At 45.2% G+C, this 19,238-nt stretch overlaps 1 protein-coding gene across 2 annotated transcripts in view; it reads left to right on the top strand.

The window, feature by feature from the left end:
• Positions 1 to 19,238, top strand: part of HMOX2 (heme oxygenase 2) — a 51,831-nt gene that overhangs the window by 12,293 nt on the left and 20,300 nt on the right. For both annotated transcript variants that reach the window (XM_033914605.1, XM_033914604.1), the window contains exons 3-5: positions 5,172 to 5,338; positions 13,210 to 13,327; positions 17,807 to 18,298. In XM_033914605.1, the coding sequence (XP_033770496.1) occupies positions 5,259 to 5,338; positions 13,210 to 13,327; positions 17,807 to 18,298 (690 nt within the window). In that variant the 5' untranslated portion in view covers positions 5,172 to 5,258. The remainder of the gene's footprint in view (positions 1 to 5,171; positions 5,339 to 13,209; positions 13,328 to 17,806; positions 18,299 to 19,238) is intronic.

The raw sequence follows: 19,238 nt of genomic DNA, 5'->3' as shown, positions 1-19,238 counted from the left end.
GGCTAGGAAACTCCGTATCAAATGTGAAAAATGGGCAGGTATGTTAACGTGATGGAGCTGCCAATAGCCCGCTGCCCACAGGTCCGGCTGTTTGCGTCTCACAGTGTTATGAAGGCGACACAGAACCTCTTGTAGAACCCCTTGGTGATGGTTGTGCCATGTGGTACGTACTTGTAATGAACCATACCTCTAGAGTCAGAGAAGACGGTCAGCATGACTTTGACATTGTTGTGGACCTGCCTTGCTTTTTTTGGCCTCGGGGATGTTGAATGCTTCCATTGTGATGACATCAACTTGGTTTCTGGGTCGTACCCATAAACGGTCCATTTCGGTTAACACGCCTTCATCAGAGGTCCTAGGTTGGCACGGTATCTAATTAAAACGCAAACAGAAAAAGAACAATAGCCTGTATGGATTGAAGGTAAACACTGATCCAGAATCTCTGTGTGAGCTGGCTGCGAAGTGAAAAAAACGCCGTGAGGAAGTAATGATTGAAATACCCAGCTTATGACATTAACCGCAATCATTAATTGATATAATAAACATAGCCTACATCTTGTACATTTGTCTGCAGTTCTTCTTTGTTTTTCCTTGTGTTGCTTTTACTTTATTGCAGATTGTGTTGGATTTTTCTTTTGTTTTTCATACCCATTAACCCAAGACTCATCGCCAGTGATCATTGTGCTGAGGAAGTTGGGATCACTGTTCAGTCTCCAGCATGCCCTGGACAATCTCCAAATGGAGCTGCTTCTGCTCGATCGCTAGCAGCTTTGGCACGAACTTCACTGAAATTCTCCTGAAGCCCAAATATTCAGTCAAAATTGAATGAACGGATCCAATGCTGATGCTCACCTCATCTGCAGGTTCTCTGATTGTGATTTGACGATCCTGCATCACGATCTAATTTCTGGATGTTGAGGGCATACCAGAATGTGCTTCACTCTCCACTGATGTGCAGCCATCTCTGAAGTGGTTGTACCACTCCTTTATCTGTGTGGAACCCATTGCTTTGTCCCCGAAGGCCTGTTGAATCTTGCGGATCGTTTCCACTTGGGAATCGCCAAGCTTTACACAAAATTTAATGAAAATCAGATGGCGCTCACTTACACTTCCTCACTCATGGGCAGTCTGCCAGCGACTGACAGCTTCTGTAGGAGGGAAAAAATTCAAGCATGTGCATTAGAGTCGCCTACATATGTGCACCACCCCACACCGAGTTTGAGTCCCCTTCCGCTGGCCCCCCCAAAAAAAAAACAAAAAACCATGGGCATAAATCTCTTTGATCACCTTCTCAGCATCTTTGTAGTCTTCCATGTCTGGGACCCCCTGCAGTCTGATATTGTCTCTCCGGGACCTATTCTTGAGATTCTCCACCCGAGTTATACAATCCAGCAGCTCCCTGTGCAGCTCCGTAGTGAAGTCCTGCAGCTCCCAAACCGAGACCTCCTGCTCTCCGATGTGGGTTTCTGTGCTCTCCACCCGTTGCACCAATTCTGCTAAATCCTGCTGGATGTCTCGGACTGCTTCCTTAATTTTGCCTTTCACTCCCACCAGCTCATGCTTAATCTCCGCCACCCACTGCTGCAAGTCAGCCTTCATGATGGAAGCAGAATGGTGAGCAGATGACGAGCCAAAGGGAGCCTCCTGCACTGAATTGGGTTGGGACCGGCTCTCTTCCGTCTCTCTGTCCCCCATTTCTGAGGCCTCTCCCATGCGGTGCAGCAGGCTTTTTCCCAAATCGCCCTGCAGCAACTTAAAACCATCACTTTTCTTCTTCGGCAGCATATACCCTTGCTGCAAGTTCCCCACATGCAGGAGGTGGAAAAGCGTACCTAGGAAGTTGAGAGCTCAATTTTAGGTTTTTTTTTTCCCAGCTTGCAAAGATCGGAGCTCACACTCTAACCAGCCATGTAGTCAGGTGATGTCACTGGAAGCCCTCATGCCCATTTGGATTGTAAAAGTTTATTTATTGAAGGTGTAAAGGTCCAGATATACTTATAGCGGTACATCTTCTCCTTGTACTGTCTGCACTAGGCAAGGTCCACTGTATTATTCAGTGATTAGTGAGGAAATGTTTGGGGTCTTGCATGTTTAGATATAAGAATAGGCAAGTGCAGTAAGTGCTAACACAAATCTGAGAAGGGCCTGACACTGTTAATTGATACTAAATTGGGAATGAGCATGCAGGACCGGCTCAACCTATGGACCAAGTGAGACCCCTTGCCCAGGATGCCAGTGATGAAGGACACCAGAATCCCAGTCTTGTCTATCTTCAGGGATAGATGCTGGACTGGGATTTTGGCACCCTTTATCGTCAGTGCCCTGAATCGGTACCTCACCTGGTCTAGCAGGAGGGGGAAACTTGAGAAATAGGTGGAAATACCGGATCTCAGGTTTGGGGGGGAGAGGAAAGAGATACCAGATTGCAGGGATGGAGGGAGTGCCAATATAAAAGTTAGCTCAGGGCACAATAGTCCCTTGAACCAGCCCTATGAGCAGCCAGACCAAGTAGCAAATGAAACCTGGTACAGACTAGTTTGAGTTAAATGGGAGATCGAAGGAGAAGGAAAAAGAATGTGATTACTCCGTCCAATTACAGTTGAAGTGTGAGGTTCAAGTCCTCTTAAAAAATACCAAAAATTAATCTAATACCAAAAGCTAAACAGGAGACACAAGGATTTTTGAAAAAAGGGGCTATTTTCATAGAAAAAGAGTGTTCTAAGGAAAGGCCTACATATCTGACTATAATGAACAGGCAATCCTTTGGTGGTGGGTTTGTTTTATAATTAGTGTTATTGTTGGGAATAAACCGTTTTGTAGTTGTGGCTGGTTTCATATCTCCTGTCACTCTAGATCACGAGGTGTGTGTTAATCCAGGCACTTTCTGATTTTATGATCTTTTTCACCCCAGGAGAACAAACTAAGACAGCACCTTCTAAAGCTCGTTCTTAACCTAGGGACTGCCTGTAATTAGTTTCTGATCTAATACATTACATTAGTGTCTTCTATCCTGCCAACCTTTCAGTTCTAGGCAGTTTACAACAAGAGTTGGCCTGGGCATTTCCAGGGAGAATACATGATTAAAAGATGTAGTTTGTGTCGGGGTCTGTGGAGGGTAGATCAGGTTTAGTTGGATCATTTGACAAATTTCTTGAAAGAAAAGTTTTAAGTTCTTTCTTGAATGTTTTGTAGTTGGGCGTCATAGTCAGCAGATTGGAGAGGTGGCGGTCTAGTTTCGCTGCTTTGGTGGCTAATAGTCCGTCGTATATTTTTTTGCTTTGTATACTGAGAGAGGAAGTTTATTCCAAATAGAGCTTGAACACTAAGTTGACGGAATAGCTTAATTGATTTAGACAATGGAAATTGTAAACATAATTGGTTTTGTTGTATATCACCTTGTCTATACCAATCATTAAGGAAACTAAGTCCAGCAAATAAGGAGGAGCTAAGCCACGTAAAATATTAAAACCCAATATAAAGAACTTATAAGTTATCCTAGCAGAAATTGGTAATCAATGTAATTGAACAAAGTAAGGTGTAATCCTTTCATATTTGGGAATCGAGAGTATAACCCTAAACTTCAGTATTTTGAATAGTTTGTAATCTCTCTTTAGGAGTTTTTTTTTTTGTACACCCAAGATCCATTTGTGAAAGAATTACTGACTGGACCACTAGTGAAAATGCTGAAATATCAAAACATTTTCTGACTAATCTTAATTTCCTTAAAAGTCCCCAAAAATTTTTACTCACTAAATTAACCTGATATACAATAGTTAACATCATCTAGTTGAACTCCCAACACTCTAGTTAAGGGGTGCCCAAAAGGTTGATTGTTATCTACCATCCCGGGCTCCATGGTTGACTCGTGTTACCTTTATATTCTCCCTGCTTCCCCGACGCCGCAACAGGCCAGGCACGCGCAGCCACTACACAAGCGCTGGACCCACAAGCCTTCCCCCCCCATGTCAATTCTGACATCGGGGAGGAAGTTCGGGGCCAGCCAGTCACTGCCTGGCTGGCCCGGAACCTCCTCTCCGATGTCAGAATTGATGTGGAGGGGGGGGGACGAAAGCTTGTGGGCCCAGCGCTTGTGTATTCGCTGCAGTGCCTTGCCTGTTGCGGTGCCTGGGAAGCAGGGAGAAATCGATGGCGGTGGCTTGGGGGGGCAGGGAGAAAGAAAGAAAGACACAAAGAAAGAAAAGGGGGAGCAGGGAGAGAGAAAAAAAGACACAAAGAAAGAAAAGGGGGAGCGGGAGAAAGACAGAAAGGGGGGTCAGGGAGACAGAAAGTCAGAAAGAAAGGGGGAGGGCAGGGAGAGAAAGATAGACAGGAAGAGGGGGCAGGGAGAGAGACAGACAGAAAGGGGGACAGGGAGAGAGAAAAAGTTTGGGGAGGGAATGGAGTGTGTTGGGTGGCCAGGGGGCAGGCAGGGAGAGAGGAAGAAAAAGTTGGACTCGTGGAGGGACAAAGAGATGTTGGTTGGGGAATGGAACGAGGTCTGGAGGAGAGGAAACATGCAGGAGGCAGAAGGGAAGAAATATTGGATGCACAGTCAGAAGTGCAACCAGAGTCGTGAAATCACCAGAAAAAAAAGGTAGGAAAAATGATTTTATTTTCAATTTAGTGATCAAAATGTATCCGTTTTGAGAATTTAATCTGCTGTGTATATTTTGCACTATGGCCCCCTTTTACTAAACTGCGATAGCGGTTTTTAGCACAGGGAGCCTATGAGCGTCGGGAGCAACGTAGGGCATTCAGCGCAGCTCTCTGCGCTAAAAATCGCTATCGTGGTTTTGTAAAAGGGGAGGGGTATATTTGTCTATTTTTGTATAGTTGTTACTGAGGTGACATTGCATATTTTAAAGTCATCTGCCTTGACCTCTTTGAAAAAAACCTTGAATATAAATGATAATTAACATTTTCTCTGCATACAGTGTGCTTTGTGTGTTTTAAAAATTTTATTGTTGGTAGATCATTTTGACTTAGTCATTTTAAAAGTAGCTCGCAAGCTAAAAAAGTGTGGGCACCCCTGCTCTAGTTGTATGCACCCCTGCTCTAGTTGCATTCACCCATTGCTTGTCACTTAACAAAAGGTTTTGTGATGGAGATGTTTTACTCCTTAGGATCATAGACATATCTAGAAATGAGTATTTATTGCTGGTTTGAAACAGGAATAAAAACGTAAGGATACAAATCAAGGACCCCAACAGGAGTGTGACATTGTCTAAGTTGGGAGAGTGAAATCCAGCCCAGCAAAAATGCCCCAGGAGATACCGGAAGCCGGAGAAGAGCCTGAAGTTCTGCTCTATGCAGAGAGCCCCCAGGATGAGGATGCGAGGTGGGGATCTAAACAGTTCTTATTGCATGCTATATTTGTTATAGGACCTGTAGCAGTAGCACAGATTGGACTTCAATGAGTAAAGTATTTTTCCTTAAGTACAGAAAGTAAAACCTGGTATCTGCCGTTTCATGTTTTGAGATGATTTGGTGATACATATAGTTAGCTAGTCTAGCATGCTTATGGCATAGGATCCTTTGTGGGGAGAGTGGCAGATCAGTGGGAATGGGGAGCTTTTCTCACAGTGGCAGTGTTATGAAATGGGTTTGTTTTACACAAACTGAGACTTCTCTAGGCTAGGGTATGTGGAGTATGTTCTCAGTCAGATTTTCTGCTGTGTGTGTAATTACTAAACACTTAATAAGTACCACAAGCTTTGGTGACACAGGTAAAAAGAATGCAGTCCTAATTTTAGTTACACATCACAGAGTTTTAGTAACTAAAATTAGGATTACGTTGTTTTTACCAGCATGTCACCAAGAGACCAGTGAGATAAGTTTGGTGCTCCATTTATGGCAGATTGCTCTTTTTATTCATATTTGGTTTTTTTGGACAGTTGGGCACATATACACTCATTTTAAACACACACTACAAGTAATAGTTCTAAAATTAGAAACTCTGTGATGTGTTGTATTTATTGACAAAATGAGCCTAGCAGGCCAGTCATTTGTCTTGTGTAAGCAGCCAATGCCAACATATCTTTTCATGCTGCTCATTACAATGAAAGTTTCCTTTTTTCTACAAAATCCTTTTCAGAGTAAAGATATATTCAAAAGCTTTTCTGCTAAAGAATGACACGAGATGGTTTCCCCGGGGTATTGAAGGACAAATTCTGTCACCGTGTCATGCTGCTTGTTTAGTAATTACACACCGAGTCCAGGATTCTGTAAATTGCATCCCGATTGTAGGCAGCTGTAGGCGTCCTAAACATAGAAACATAGAAATAGACGGCAGATAAGGGCCCACGGCCCATCTAGTCTGCCCACCTTAATGTCCCTTCCCTTACCTTTGCCCTGTGAATAGATCCCATGTGCCGATCCCATTTGGCCTTAAAATCAGGCACGCTGCTGGCCTCAATCACCTGTAGTGGAAGACTATTCCAGCGATCAGCCACTCTTTCAGTGAAAAAGAATTTCCTGGTGTCACCTCGTAGTTTCCCGCCCCTGATTTTCAACGGATGCCCTCTTGTTGTCGTGGGACCCTTGAAAAAGAAGATATCTTCCTCCGCCTCGATGCGGCCCGTAAGATACTTGAACGTCTCGATCATGTCCCCCCTCTCTCTGCGCTCCTCGAGCGAGTATAGCTGTAATTTGTCAAGCCGTTTTTCGTATGGTAGATCCTTGAGTCCCGAGACCATCCGGGTGGCCATTCTTTGCACCGACTCCAGTCTCAGCACATCCTTGCGATAATGCGGCCTCCAGAATTGCACACAGTATTCCAGGTGGGGCCTCACCATGGATCTATACAATGGCATAATGACTTCCGCCTTACGACTGACGAAACCCCTTCGTATGCAGCCCATGATTTGTCTTGCCTTGGACGAAGCCTGCTCCACTTGATTGGCAGACTTCATGTCCTCACTGACGATTACCCCCAAGTCTCGTTCTGCTACCGTTTTTGCTAGGATCTCGCCATTAAGGGTATAAGACTTGCATGGATTCTGGCTGCCCAGGTGCATAACTTTGCGTTTTTTGGCATTGAAGTTGAGTTGCCATGTCCTAGACCATCGCTCCAGTAGGAGTAGGTCGTGCATCATGTTGTCGGGCACTGAATCTTCGTCTGTTGTGCATTTGCCCACTACATTACTCAGTTTGGCGTCATCGGCGAATAATGTTATTTTACCTCGAAGCCCTTCTGCCAAGTCTCTTATAAAGATGTTGAATAGGATTGGGCCCAAGACTGAGCCCTGTGGTACTCCACTAATCACCTCCGTCATTTCGGAGGGGGTGCCGTTCACCACCACCCTTTGGAGCCTACCTCCAAGCCAGCTCCCAACCCATTTCGTCAATGTGTTACCTAATCCTATAGAACTCATCTTGCTCAGTAACCTGCGGTGTGGTACGCTATCGAATGCTTTGCTAAAGTCCAGGTACACGATGTCCAGGGACTCCCCAATATCCAGCTTCCCCGTTACCCAGTCAAAGAAGCTGATCAGGTTGGATTGGCAGGATCTCCCCTTAGTAAATCCATGTTGTCGGGGATCCCGTAGATTCTCCTCATCCAGGATCTTATCTAATTGGTGTTTGATTAGAGTTTCCATTAGTTTGCTCACTATCGATGTTAGACTCACTGGTCTGTAGTTTGCTGTCTCCATCTTTGAGCCTTTCTTGTGGAGTGGAATGACGTTAGCCGTCCTCCAGTCCAACGGGACGCTGCCTGTACTAAGGGAGAGGTTGAAGAGCGCGGACAGTGGCTCCGCCAAGACATCACTCAGCTCCCTAAGCACCCTGGGGTGCAGGTTGTCCGGCCCCATTGCTTTGTTAACCTTGAGCTTTGACAGCTCACCGTAGACACTGCTGGGCGTAAACTCAAAGTTACTAAACGGGTCAACTGAGCCAACCCTTGTCTGTAGCTGAGGGCCGAGCCCTGGCGCTTCTCGGATGAAGACTGAGCAGAAGTATTCATTTAATAGTTGGGCTTTTTCCGAATCCTTTTCCACATAGTCTCCGTCTGGTTTCCTAAGACGTACAATCCCGCCTGAGTTTTTTCTTCTATCACTGATATAACTGAAGAAGGATTTATCTCCCTTCTGGATGTTCTTTGCTAGAGACTCCTCCATGAGGAATTTAGCCTCCCTGACTGCTGTTTTGACGGCTTTTGATTTGGCCAGGTAGTCTGCTCTAGAGTCCTGCTTCCCTGATTGTTTGTAAGAGATGAATGCTTTTTTCTTCTCCTTGATCAGGTCTGAGATTTCCGCAGTAAACCACTGTGGCTTATTGTTCCTTCGCCGTTTACTTACTGATTTTACATAGCGGTTTGTTGCTTCTTGTATGGTTGCTTTCAAAGTCGACCACATGTCTTCCACGTTATCGGTTTCTTCTTGGCTTTGTAGCGCCTGGTGAACGAAGTCTCCCATTTCTTTGAAATTTGTGTCCTTGAATTTGAGGACTTTGGTTAGTGTAGTAGATTTAGTGAAACCTTTCCTGATATTGAACCATACCATGTTGTGGTCACTGGAGGCCAATGTGTCGCCCACCGAGACCTCTGTGACACTTTCTCCATTGGTAAGTATCAGGTCCAGTATTGCCTGATCCCTTGTCGGTTCCAACACCAGTTGCCTGAGGCTTGCTCCTTTCATAGAGTTTAATAGCCTCCTGCTGCTGCCGGAAGCAGAGGTAAGTGTAACCCAATCCACATCAGGCATGTTGAAGTCACCTAGCAATACTGTGTCCCCACGCAAGGTGATATTTTCTATATCTTCGATTATTTCCATATCCAGGTCATCCTGTTGTCTTGGGAGTCTGTAAATTACGCCAAGATACAAGCATTGGTCCTTCCCTCTGGCCAAATGAACCCAAAGGGATTCCCCAGTATACTGGACATCTGAGATTCTCGTGACCTTAATGTCATCTTTAGTATATAATGCTACACCCCCTCCCTTCCTACCCTCTCTGTCCCGGCGAAGCAAGTTGTAACCCGGTATGACCATGTCCCACCCGTGGGAGTCTGTGAGCCAGGTTTCGGATATCGCCACCACATCCAGGTCGGCATTCCTTATTTCTGTTTCCAATTCCAGGATCTTGTTTCCTAAACTGTGTGCGTTGACGTACATAGCCCTCCATGTTATATTTTTGTTATGTCTCAGTGGGGATATTCCTGTTTGAGCTATTTGAACACCTTTAGCATTGTTTGTGTTATTTGTGCTTTCCTGAGGCTCAGAACCACAATGTGTACTCCCCATATACCCAGAACTACAGTGTGTACTCCCCCTAGACCCGGAATTACAATGTGACCCATAAATATGATGCGACCCTACTCCCGACTCAAAAGTGTGTGCACTCATCCCTGACCCAGAATTTCGGTGTCTACTTTCCTCAGCCTCATAAATGTATTGGCATTTTAGTTCGCCTGGTATGTTGTTTGTGCCTGTACCCTCCCCTGACTTACCTAGTTTAAAGCCCTGTGGAGTAGGTGGGCTAGGCGGTATCCAAGGACATTCTTCCCTCTTCTGGTTAGGTGTAGCCCATCGTGTCCCTGTAGTCCTTGCAATGCTTCTCCATGGTGCAGAAACCCGAAGTTCATCTCCTTGCACCATCCTCGCAGCCAGTCGTTCGCCCTTTGTATTCGATCCTCTCTGGCTCTGCCCTTGCCCCTCACTGGGAGAATCGAGGAGAAGACTACCTGCGCATCCATCCTCCTCAGCTTCTCCCCCAGGGCCCTGAAGTCTTCAGGTATGCTGTCCGGGCTGCTCTTTGCGGTGTCGTTGGTTCCGACGTGGATTAGAACCATGGGGAAGTGGTCTCGGGGCTTGATGAGTCTGTCAATGCAAGCAGTGACATCCCGGATCCTGGCCCCTGGCAAACAGCAGACCTCTCTTGATTGTAGGTCTGGTCTGCAGATTGGTCCCTCGGTGCCCCTCAGCAGCGAATCTCCGATGACCACCACTCTGCGCTTCTTAGGGGTGGGCTGTACTGTTGATTCCGGAGTTGGAACCGTCTGCTGAACAACTACTTGTAGCTCTTTCTCCGGACCTTCTTGTAGCAGCTGATATCTGTTCCTCAGGGCGATATGAGGTGTCGATGTTGAGCTGTCCTGTATGGGGGAAAAAGAGACAGAGTTAGGTCCTCTGCATTTTCTTGTGGAGGAAGTCACCAACTGCCAGGAGTCAGCGTTTCCAACCACTTCCTGCATTCCGGTAGTTTGTCTCAAGGTGGCCGTTTTGGATGCTATGGGTGTTCCCAGGGTGGTCTTGTCAGGTTCCTGTTCAGCGATCTGAGACAGCTCCTGGATGACTCCATCGTTGAAGGTCTCGTCGTCTCGGATGCTCCTTAAGCGCTGAACCTCCTCTCTCAGGCTCTTTAGCTCCATCAAAAGGCTTTCGTCCGGTTGAACCATTACTTCTGTCTGCGTTGAGACTGTAGACATCTTTGAGGGGATGGCCTCGGTCTGTACAGAGACCTCTGCCCTCCGTCCTGGTTCTCCTTCCATCTGTACTCGGACCATAGCCATCCCCTGGGTGCTCTCGGTGACTGAACTGCCTGTTTTGATTGAAGTCTTGCTGCTTCTAGTCCTACCTGCCATTACAAAGGTTTATTGTTATTATTTCTTAATTTTAATTTTTTTTTTTAGGATGTTTGTTAGGGTGGGGGCTGTTAGGTGTTGGTCAGTAAGTGTTGAGGGAGGGATAGAGGTAGTTAGTTAGTTCTTGGTCTGAGGGATGGAGTAGTTAGTTAGTTAGTAGTAGTAGTAGTTAGTTAGTTAACAGTTAGTTAATTTTCAGTTAAGAACGTCTGTTTGTTAGTGTGCCTGTTTAGTGAGAAAGATTTAGTAGCTTGTTGGTGAGATAGAAAGTTGTAAGATTGAGAGTTAAAGACTTGGTAGAAAGTTGTAGATTGATAGTTAAAGACTTGGTAGAACGCTAAAGAAAGACTGAAGACAATTGATTAGTTAGCTAGTCTTATAAGTTGGGAGTCCGGCTATAGTTGATAGCCCTTTCTTGATGCCCTTCTTGAGGCCCTTCGCAAAGGCGCTCTCGCCTTCGCCGCGCGCCAAACGGCTGTGCGCCGTTGGCTCGTCCCCTTTTATGGGGGGAGTTTGGCTGGTGATGTCAGGGGTGGGCGGAATTAGCTCTCGCCTCTTCCCCTGCTAGCACCGCCTTCTCTGCTCCTCTCTCTGCTTCTTCCTGCTAGCACACTCTCCGCTCACTGTTCTGCCATGTGCTCAGAACTCTGCTACCATGTGCTCAGGACTAGGCACAGCTCCTACAGTCTCCCTTCGGCTGGCCTTGCACTGTCCTACAGCTGTCTAACAAGCCAATTGGGATGCACATTTAAAAAATAAAAAAATGCTCCACAGGCAGGCTGCCTATATTGAAGGTACCTCTGGGAGCCTAGGGAGGCCCACAAAACCGCCTAAGCTTTCCTAAGGCTAGGTGTAGCCTTAGGCAAACCTAGGCAGTCGTACATGTCTCCCTGGCCTACATTGTAAGTAGACACGGCCACTACACTTATCGTGGCAAGGGATCTCCCTGCTGCGATAAGTATAGCGGCCTCCAGCCCTCCCCCCCCCCGAATGATCGTGGTAGGAGAGAGCCCAACCCCTCCTGCCCGAAGACCGCCCACCCCCATGTACGATTATGGTAGGAGAGAACCCAACCCCTCCTGCCCGAAGACCGCCCACCTCCACGTACGACTATGGCAGGAGAGAACCCAACCCCTCCTGCCCGAAGACTGCCCACCCCCCCATGTACGATCGCCGGCAGGAGGGTGCCCAATCCCTCCTGTAAGACTCCCCCCAATGAACCCCCCACCCCCTGGGTCACCTAGAAAGTTGGCTGGCTGGGTTTTCCCGCCCCTCTGGTACATCCCACAGGAGCTTAGGGCCTGATTGGTCTAGGTGCCTAAGGCCCCTCCTATGGGCATTGGGGGGTCTGGCAGGAGGGATTGGGCACCCTCCTGCTGGCAATCTTCAGGGAGGAGTGGCGGAGTTCATTGGGGGGGGTCCGACAGGAGGGATTGGGCACCCTTCTGCTGGTGATCGTACATGGGGAGGCGGTCTTCGGGCAGGAGGGGTTGGCCTCCCTCCTGCTGCTATCGTATATGGGGGGGGGGCGGTCTTCGGGCAGGAGGGGGTTGGGCTCTCTCCTGCCGCGATCGTTCGGGGGGACTGGCAGCTGCAGCCGTTATACTTATCGTGGCAGGTAGATCCCTTGCTGTGATAAGTATAGTGGCTGCGTCTGCAGTAACTCGGTTCTGTAAACGGCGTCTGTAACATGGATGTCGGTTACAGAATTGGATTTATTTTGGGTGGGCGTAGGCCCGATTTTGTAGCGTCCTATACAGAATCCGGGCCAGAGTTCATCCCTGTACAGAATAATTGTTTGTTCAATTTTGCCAAAGACAAGTTTTCTTCTGGAGTTATTAGAATATTTCCATTGTGGTAGGTCTCTTGATTTTATTAGTCCAACATGGAAGCCATTGTCTTTTTATATCAGAAATATGGGGATGTAGTTTCTGTGAAAAACAACCTCTCAGCTGCCGGAGCTGTTTATATACTTATTCAACCGAGAAGGGAATTTATCAATGTGCCCTGCTATTAAGTCAGGTTATTTTAGCACAAGGTCTCATGTAAAATGGGACCCTGTAGTAAAAGAACATGACTTAACAGTAGTCCACATTGATGACTTCTGCTCTGAGCCAGCTCTAAGGTTTCCCTACACTCTACAAGATAACATTCTATGCCAAACACCTTTCTCCTATAAAGAATGCTCTTCTTTTCTGAAGACACTGAATGTCTTGTAAGAATTGGCCCCACTGTCATCTGTAGGTCACTGGTTTAAATCTGGCTCAGAGCAGTCATGGCTGACAAGTTGTTACCATCTGCCAGTTGCTTGGTGACCTTGGTCCATTTCTCAGTGCATACCGGTAGGTTTCCTTATGACTAACTCTGTCATCACAGTTGGGCACTAAATGGTGTCACCTGATAGTCATGGCAAAGAGACCTAGGACTGCACAGGGCTGAGGCATATTCGCAGTGCTGGTTGAGGAAAACCTGTTCTTTGCATAAATGGAGGGCTTTCTAATGCTGTCAGTTCATGACATCTCAAGCCTTATGTTTACCAGGAATGTTCTCTTCTAATACCAGAAATGCATACAGAACATTTTCTGTAGTTTCAGGCATCCATGGTCTAACTATGTCTTTTTCTTTTACAGCCCCATGGATCTGTCAGAGCTGCTGAAAGAAGGAACCAAGGAATCCCATGACCGAGCAGAAAACACTCAGTTTGTCAAAGACTTTCTGAAAGGCCGCATTAAGAGAGAGCTTTTCAAGGTTAGAGGCTTCGAAAATTGTTTAGCACTGGAGAGTAGAACCAGCCTGGGGCTTTTCAGCAAGAGGTTACATCAGAATTTGGGGTGGATGTAGAAAGTGTTTCTTCATTTTGTACCTATTGGAAACATCTCTTATAACTAAGGTTGTTGATGTTACACAGTAAGATTTAAGAATTCAAGAGTTTCTTGAATGATGTTGTGGCTCTCTGTCCCTTTAGATACCTCAGTTTCATCCTCTTCTCTCCCATATCCTCTTCATATCCTCTTTCAGGTTCTTATTCCCCCTTCTTTCTCACCCTCTCAAGTCCCTCTCCTTTTTCCTACCTTTTAGTTGAAAGTGAAAGCAACAAGCCAGTGACATGCCTCTCTGCTACTGCAGTTTCTCCCTGGGACGTTTGCTAGGGGTACAGTAATTCTCTTTTATCCCTGCACTGCTGGCCTCCTCTTGCAATATCTTTGTGAAAGGCCTTTGGCAGAAAAACAGGTTTCCTTTGGAACTTTCTGGATGGGCTTTGCCCACCTGTGGCTTTTGTGTTCTCATTTCACTGGGGATGAGGAATTGCCCTGCTTTTCAGAGCATGCAGCCTATATATTTGCAGATTATCATTGTCCAGGAATATGTGCTGCTTATTTATATGCTGTTGTGCTTTTGTAATGCATGAAGGGAAGGAGATTTGCATGTTCCCATACCATTCACCTTAAATCAAGCTTCTGCCTATTATTGTAACTTTTTTTCATTCCTGATTCTTCCCTGTAGATTTTTTTTGTTCCCCCTTTGTGTCTCTTTTCCCTTTTGTCCCTTTAAATTTTTTTCTTGTTTTAGGCCCTCCCCTTCCTTATTTTTACAACTTTCTTTCCTTCGTCCCTCTGTTAGGCCAAGGTGGCAGCACAAACCATGGATCGGGAAAGGAAAGTTTTCCTCACCTCTAGACACTAAGTCACTGATCACTCTGGGCTTAATATTCAAATAATTTATGCACCTAATTTTGAAATTTAAGCGCATAATTAGGTGGCTTTGAAAATGTTCAAAGGATGAGTGCCACATTTAAACTCAGAATTTCCCTGATGCATCTCAAATCTACAATACTGAATAATTTGGAAACTTAAAGATGATGCCATCCTGTCTGGCACAGTCCAAAATGCACTTCCCCCTCCCCATTCGCAGTTTCCACACTCGCGGTTTCACAAATTTGTAAATTTTTTTTGGGTGGGGGAACCCCATATTTTATCACATTCCCGCCTCCCCCCCAGCATCCCAGCCTTACCTGGTGGTCTAGCAGGCTTGTGGGGCAGGAGCAATCTTCCTATGCTCCTGCCCCTTGTAGATTGCCAATAAGAAATGGCTGCCTTGAGTTCCTGTGGTAGTCTTGCGAGACTACGGGAACTCACGGCAGTCATTTCCTATTGGCGATCTGCATGGGGCAGGAGCGTAGGAAGATTGCTCCTGCCCCGAAAGCTTGCTAGACCACCAGGTAAGGCCGGGATGCCGGGAGGGAGGCGGGGGTGGGTCAGAGCCGGACGAGAAGATATTCGCGGTCCGTCTCTGCCCCTATCCCCCGCGAATACCGAGGGAGATGTGTATGTTGTTTTGTCTTGATGGATCAGCTGAGTGTAAGCAGAGATAAGAGTTCCTGGGATTGGGGGGGTATAGATTCCTGGGGGGGTTCAGGTAGAGGACCAGGAGAGGGGTTTCTGAATCGGGTTGTATTGTTTACAGTGAATGTTTAGTTGCCTACCTAATATTATGGATGTGCTGTTTTGAAAACTGAATAAAGATATTTACAAATAAACTCAGAATTTCCCTAAACTCCTAAACTTAGGAAAGTACAAAGGGGGAGGATTTAGGGGAAGGGAAAAGAAGTTAGGAGCTTAGCACTAATTTTCAGCACTAGACTTTAAAAAAAAATCTACACAAACAAATGGCAGGCCTAAATTTTATAATCATAAATTTTAAACTTCTAAATTAAGTTGAAAACAGGGCCAGATTTAGAAGCATAAATTTAGGAGTTTAGCTTTTTTTGAAGATTGGGCTCAGTGCAGATCTCTGTGCAAAGTGCAAGGGTGTAAGAATCTGTCAGGTTTTTTTTTTGTCTTTCTGAATCCTTCTCTCCCCTTCATCTGACTCTCTCCTCATTTCCTTCTTTCCTCATCTCTCTAGTTTTGTATTCCTCTCTCCTTCCCTTTCTCTGTTTGAGTGGCAGCCCCGGTCTCTGTGAGGGGGTCATTGGTGTGTGATTAGAACATTTCCTCTCCAAAAGTGCCAGAAAAAATGGAAGCAAATGCATCAAGACAAAAAAAACAAAGAGGGAGAATAAATGTCAAAAACTAAGAAAAAATCAGAGCTCTATGTGTCTATGGTTAATAAAAAATATATAGAGCATCGCACAACACATGTGTAACCCGACATGTTGTATACATAGCTCCCCTGAATTCTATGGCGTTTTGAGTTGCATGTGCAAATTTGGGTGCATACGCAATGTGCAAGTGCAGCTTAATGAGCCAATCAACCAATAATTAGCCACTAATAAGCAATTATCAGCACTATTTAGAATTTACATACGCATAGTTTTAAGGCATATTTTATAGAGGTGAGTGGAATGAAAAGGAGGTGTGGCCATGGGAAGGGCATGGGCAAGCTGTAGGTTTTCCGAAAATGTATGCACACTGTTTATAGAATATGCCTGATCCACACCTAAATTACCCCAGGCTTTGGTTGATATAAACGGTTGTGTCAAAATTTAGTTGTGGGTCCCAGCGCTAATCGCTATTCTGTAAGCTACGCCTAACTTTAGGAGTGGTTTATAGAATAGCGCTAAGTGGGTTGGTTTTTTTTTCATGCCATATATAGAATTTCCTAAATAAATAGCCAAAAAGACTTGAATACTGTGAAAAACCAACTGTAATAAATAACACTTCCACAATGGTCAGATGCACACTGTCTGATGGCGTATTGAAAATCAAAGTGCAGATTGAGAAGTCAGTTCTCAACGGAGGAAAAAGCCTCAGACAAGGGCCCTCCCACCTCCACAATGGTGTGACGTCCAATTTAAAGTTTTGATCGGAGACGTTACACCCTGAGGTAACTGAATAGTGAAACGCTGGCCACCGTCGGTGTACCGATCAATCAAGATAAGTTGAACATTTTCATCTAATATTTTCATCTATCATTTTTGATTACACTTTAAAGCAGTCAGTGTCTTTTTAATTAAAGAAGGTTTTTTAGCCGGCGAGGTGAACGCCCTACCACCGCTATTCCACCATTGTGGAGGTGGGAGGGCCCTTGTCTGAGGCTTTTTCCTCCGTTGAGAACTGACTTCTCAATCTGTACTTTGATTTTCAATACATCATCAGACAGTGTGCATCTGACCATTGTGGAAGTGTGATATATATAGAATTTCCCCCACAGGGGGTAATTTTCTATAGGTTGCCCAAACTTGGGTGCCAGGATGCTGCATGCTAAACAAAATTCTGTACTGGCAATTATGGGTATAATTTTAGTTCTAGAATACTAGCATATGTCTGTGCAGTTGCACACTTAGGGCTCCTTTTACTAAGCTGCGCTAGCGGTTTTAGCACGCGCGTTAGACGCTAACACCACCATTGAGCTGGTGTTAGTTTTTATGCGTAGCGCAGGGAACATGCGCACGCTAATCTGCAGCGCTTGCTAAAAACGCTAGCGCAGCTTAGTAAAAGGAGTCCTTAACCTTAGGTGCGAGTACATTTGCTAACTCAATGGATAACACCTTTATTAACAACTAATTATTAAACTAAGTTATGCATATAACTGATGCTATACTGTAATTTGCATACACAACATTATGCACTAAGTATCAAATTGTTCACCTAAGTTAGGATTTTAGAGCTTCCATATACATAGCAGTACGGTAAGTCAACATATGTAGGTCAAAGTTCTACAGTTTGAAGCTATAAGGTTTTGTTTTTTTTTTAACTAGAAATTTTTATTGGCGTTTCATAACAGTTACACAAACATACAGCTCTGTAAGTTATTTTTTGTTTGTGCACCTCTCCCTCTTTTTCTCAAAAGTGTCCATAGAGTTTGACCACAGGGAAGTTGAGGGATTAGAATGAAATGGAGAATGGGTATCCAAGACAGAAACAGGGAAAGGAATAGGACTTGATGCACTGCTTTTCTGTGGTTACAATCAAAATGGTTTACAGATATGCAGATATGTGTTTTGTACCTGTGGCAGTGGAGGGTTAAGTGACTTGCCCAGAGTCACAAGGAGCTTCAGTGGAATTCGAACCCTGTTCCCCAGGTTCTCAGCCTGCTACGCTAACCATTAGGTTACTCCTTCAGGTTTGTGATCTAACCCTGGTGCCTATTGTGCCGTTCTGAGAAGCTTCATTCTTGCATTAACAGATCGCAGGATGTCGATGATTATATTGTCAAAATGCTGAATGTTGTTACGTCTTTCCAGATACCTTAAAAGTTGTTTAATAATTTGTCTGTATGTCTTAGCTGGCCACAACAGCGCTGTACTTCACATATTCTGCCCTGGAAGAAGAGATTGAGCGGAATAAGGAGCACCCTGCTTTTGCATCCTTGTACTTCCCGCTGGAGCTGCATCGAACAGACGCCCTGGTGAAGGATTTGAAGTATTTCTATGGGGAGGACTGGAAAGATAAGATTCAGTGTTCGCAAGCAACAAAGCACTATGTGGAACGAATCCATCATGTAGGGCACCAGGAACCAGAGCTGTTGGTAGCTCACGCTTACACCCGGTATATGGGTGATCTGTCTGGAGGTCAAGTGTTGAAAAAGGTGGCTCAGAGGGCCCTGCACCTGCCCAGCACAGGAGAAGGAATCCAGTTCTACTGTTTTGATAATGTTTCTAATGCCCAGCAGTTCAAACAGCTGTACAGGTCCCGAATGAATGCACTGGATCTAGTCAAGAGCACAAAAGTGCGGATCATAGAGGAAGCCAACAAGGCATTTCAGTTCAATATGCAGGTATAGGAAGTTTTAAGATTTGCTCAATATGTGGCGGTGCTTTGGAAGTTTCTTAATCCTGCCATCAGCCAGGGCTGTGGAGTCAGCACACCAAACTTTGAGTGCAACTCCTCTATTACCCAGCAGCAGCAGTTCTTATGTTATTCCTATATTTAGTAAATCTAACTTGAGTGACATCTTTGACAATTTCAGGGTATAACTTTTATATTTACCAGTACTTTAGATCCAGAACCAAAACTATAAGTTTAAAGTGATAAATTTGCCAAATAATATATGTTGTAAGTTTGGTTTTTTTTTTTTTTTTAATTTGAAGCTGGAGTCGGTACATTTTTACAAATTCTGACTCCACTCAAAATTGTAGGTAACTCTTGACTCCACAGCCCTACCATTAACTGTAGTCTATGACTCTGTTGCCTGATTTTTGTCTGCTAAGCCCCTCTGAAATTTACTGCACCAAATTCAGCAGCAGGAATGGGGGAGTCACTGGCCCTTGAGGATCGCAAACAGATCTGACTTTGCTCTTAAAAACAGGTTTGAGTTGCAGTCCTTAAAGACTTGCCCCAGTGACTTTCCCTTACCGCCACCTCAGGCTCATTCCATAAGATACATTGGGCTCCTTTTATCAAGCCACGCTAGCGGGGTTAGCGCGTGTGACTTTTAATCACGCGCTAATCCATGCGCTGGCCAAAAAACTACCGCCTGCTCAAAGCAGGCGTTAGCGGCTAGCGCAGTCGGCGGTTTAACGCGCGTTAAACCGCTAGCGTGGCTTGATAAAAGGAGCCCCTTGTCTTTCATTGTAGTTTATGTTTAGCTGATATCCGTAACCCAGAAGCATACTTTACTATCCCTGACTTCAAGGAGTTATGATTTTTCACCTGAAGCTATATATACCCTCCACAGATCATTTCATCACAATCCTGTTTTTTGGTCTTTCAATGCA

The sequence above is a fragment of the Geotrypetes seraphini genome, chromosome 11 (genome assembly GCF_902459505.1).
Source record: "Geotrypetes seraphini chromosome 11, aGeoSer1.1, whole genome shotgun sequence".
Taxonomy (NCBI): Eukaryota; Metazoa; Chordata; class Amphibia; order Gymnophiona; family Dermophiidae; genus Geotrypetes; species Geotrypetes seraphini.
Note: the sequence above shows the minus strand (reverse complement) of the source record. Positions and strands in the feature narration are given on the sequence as shown.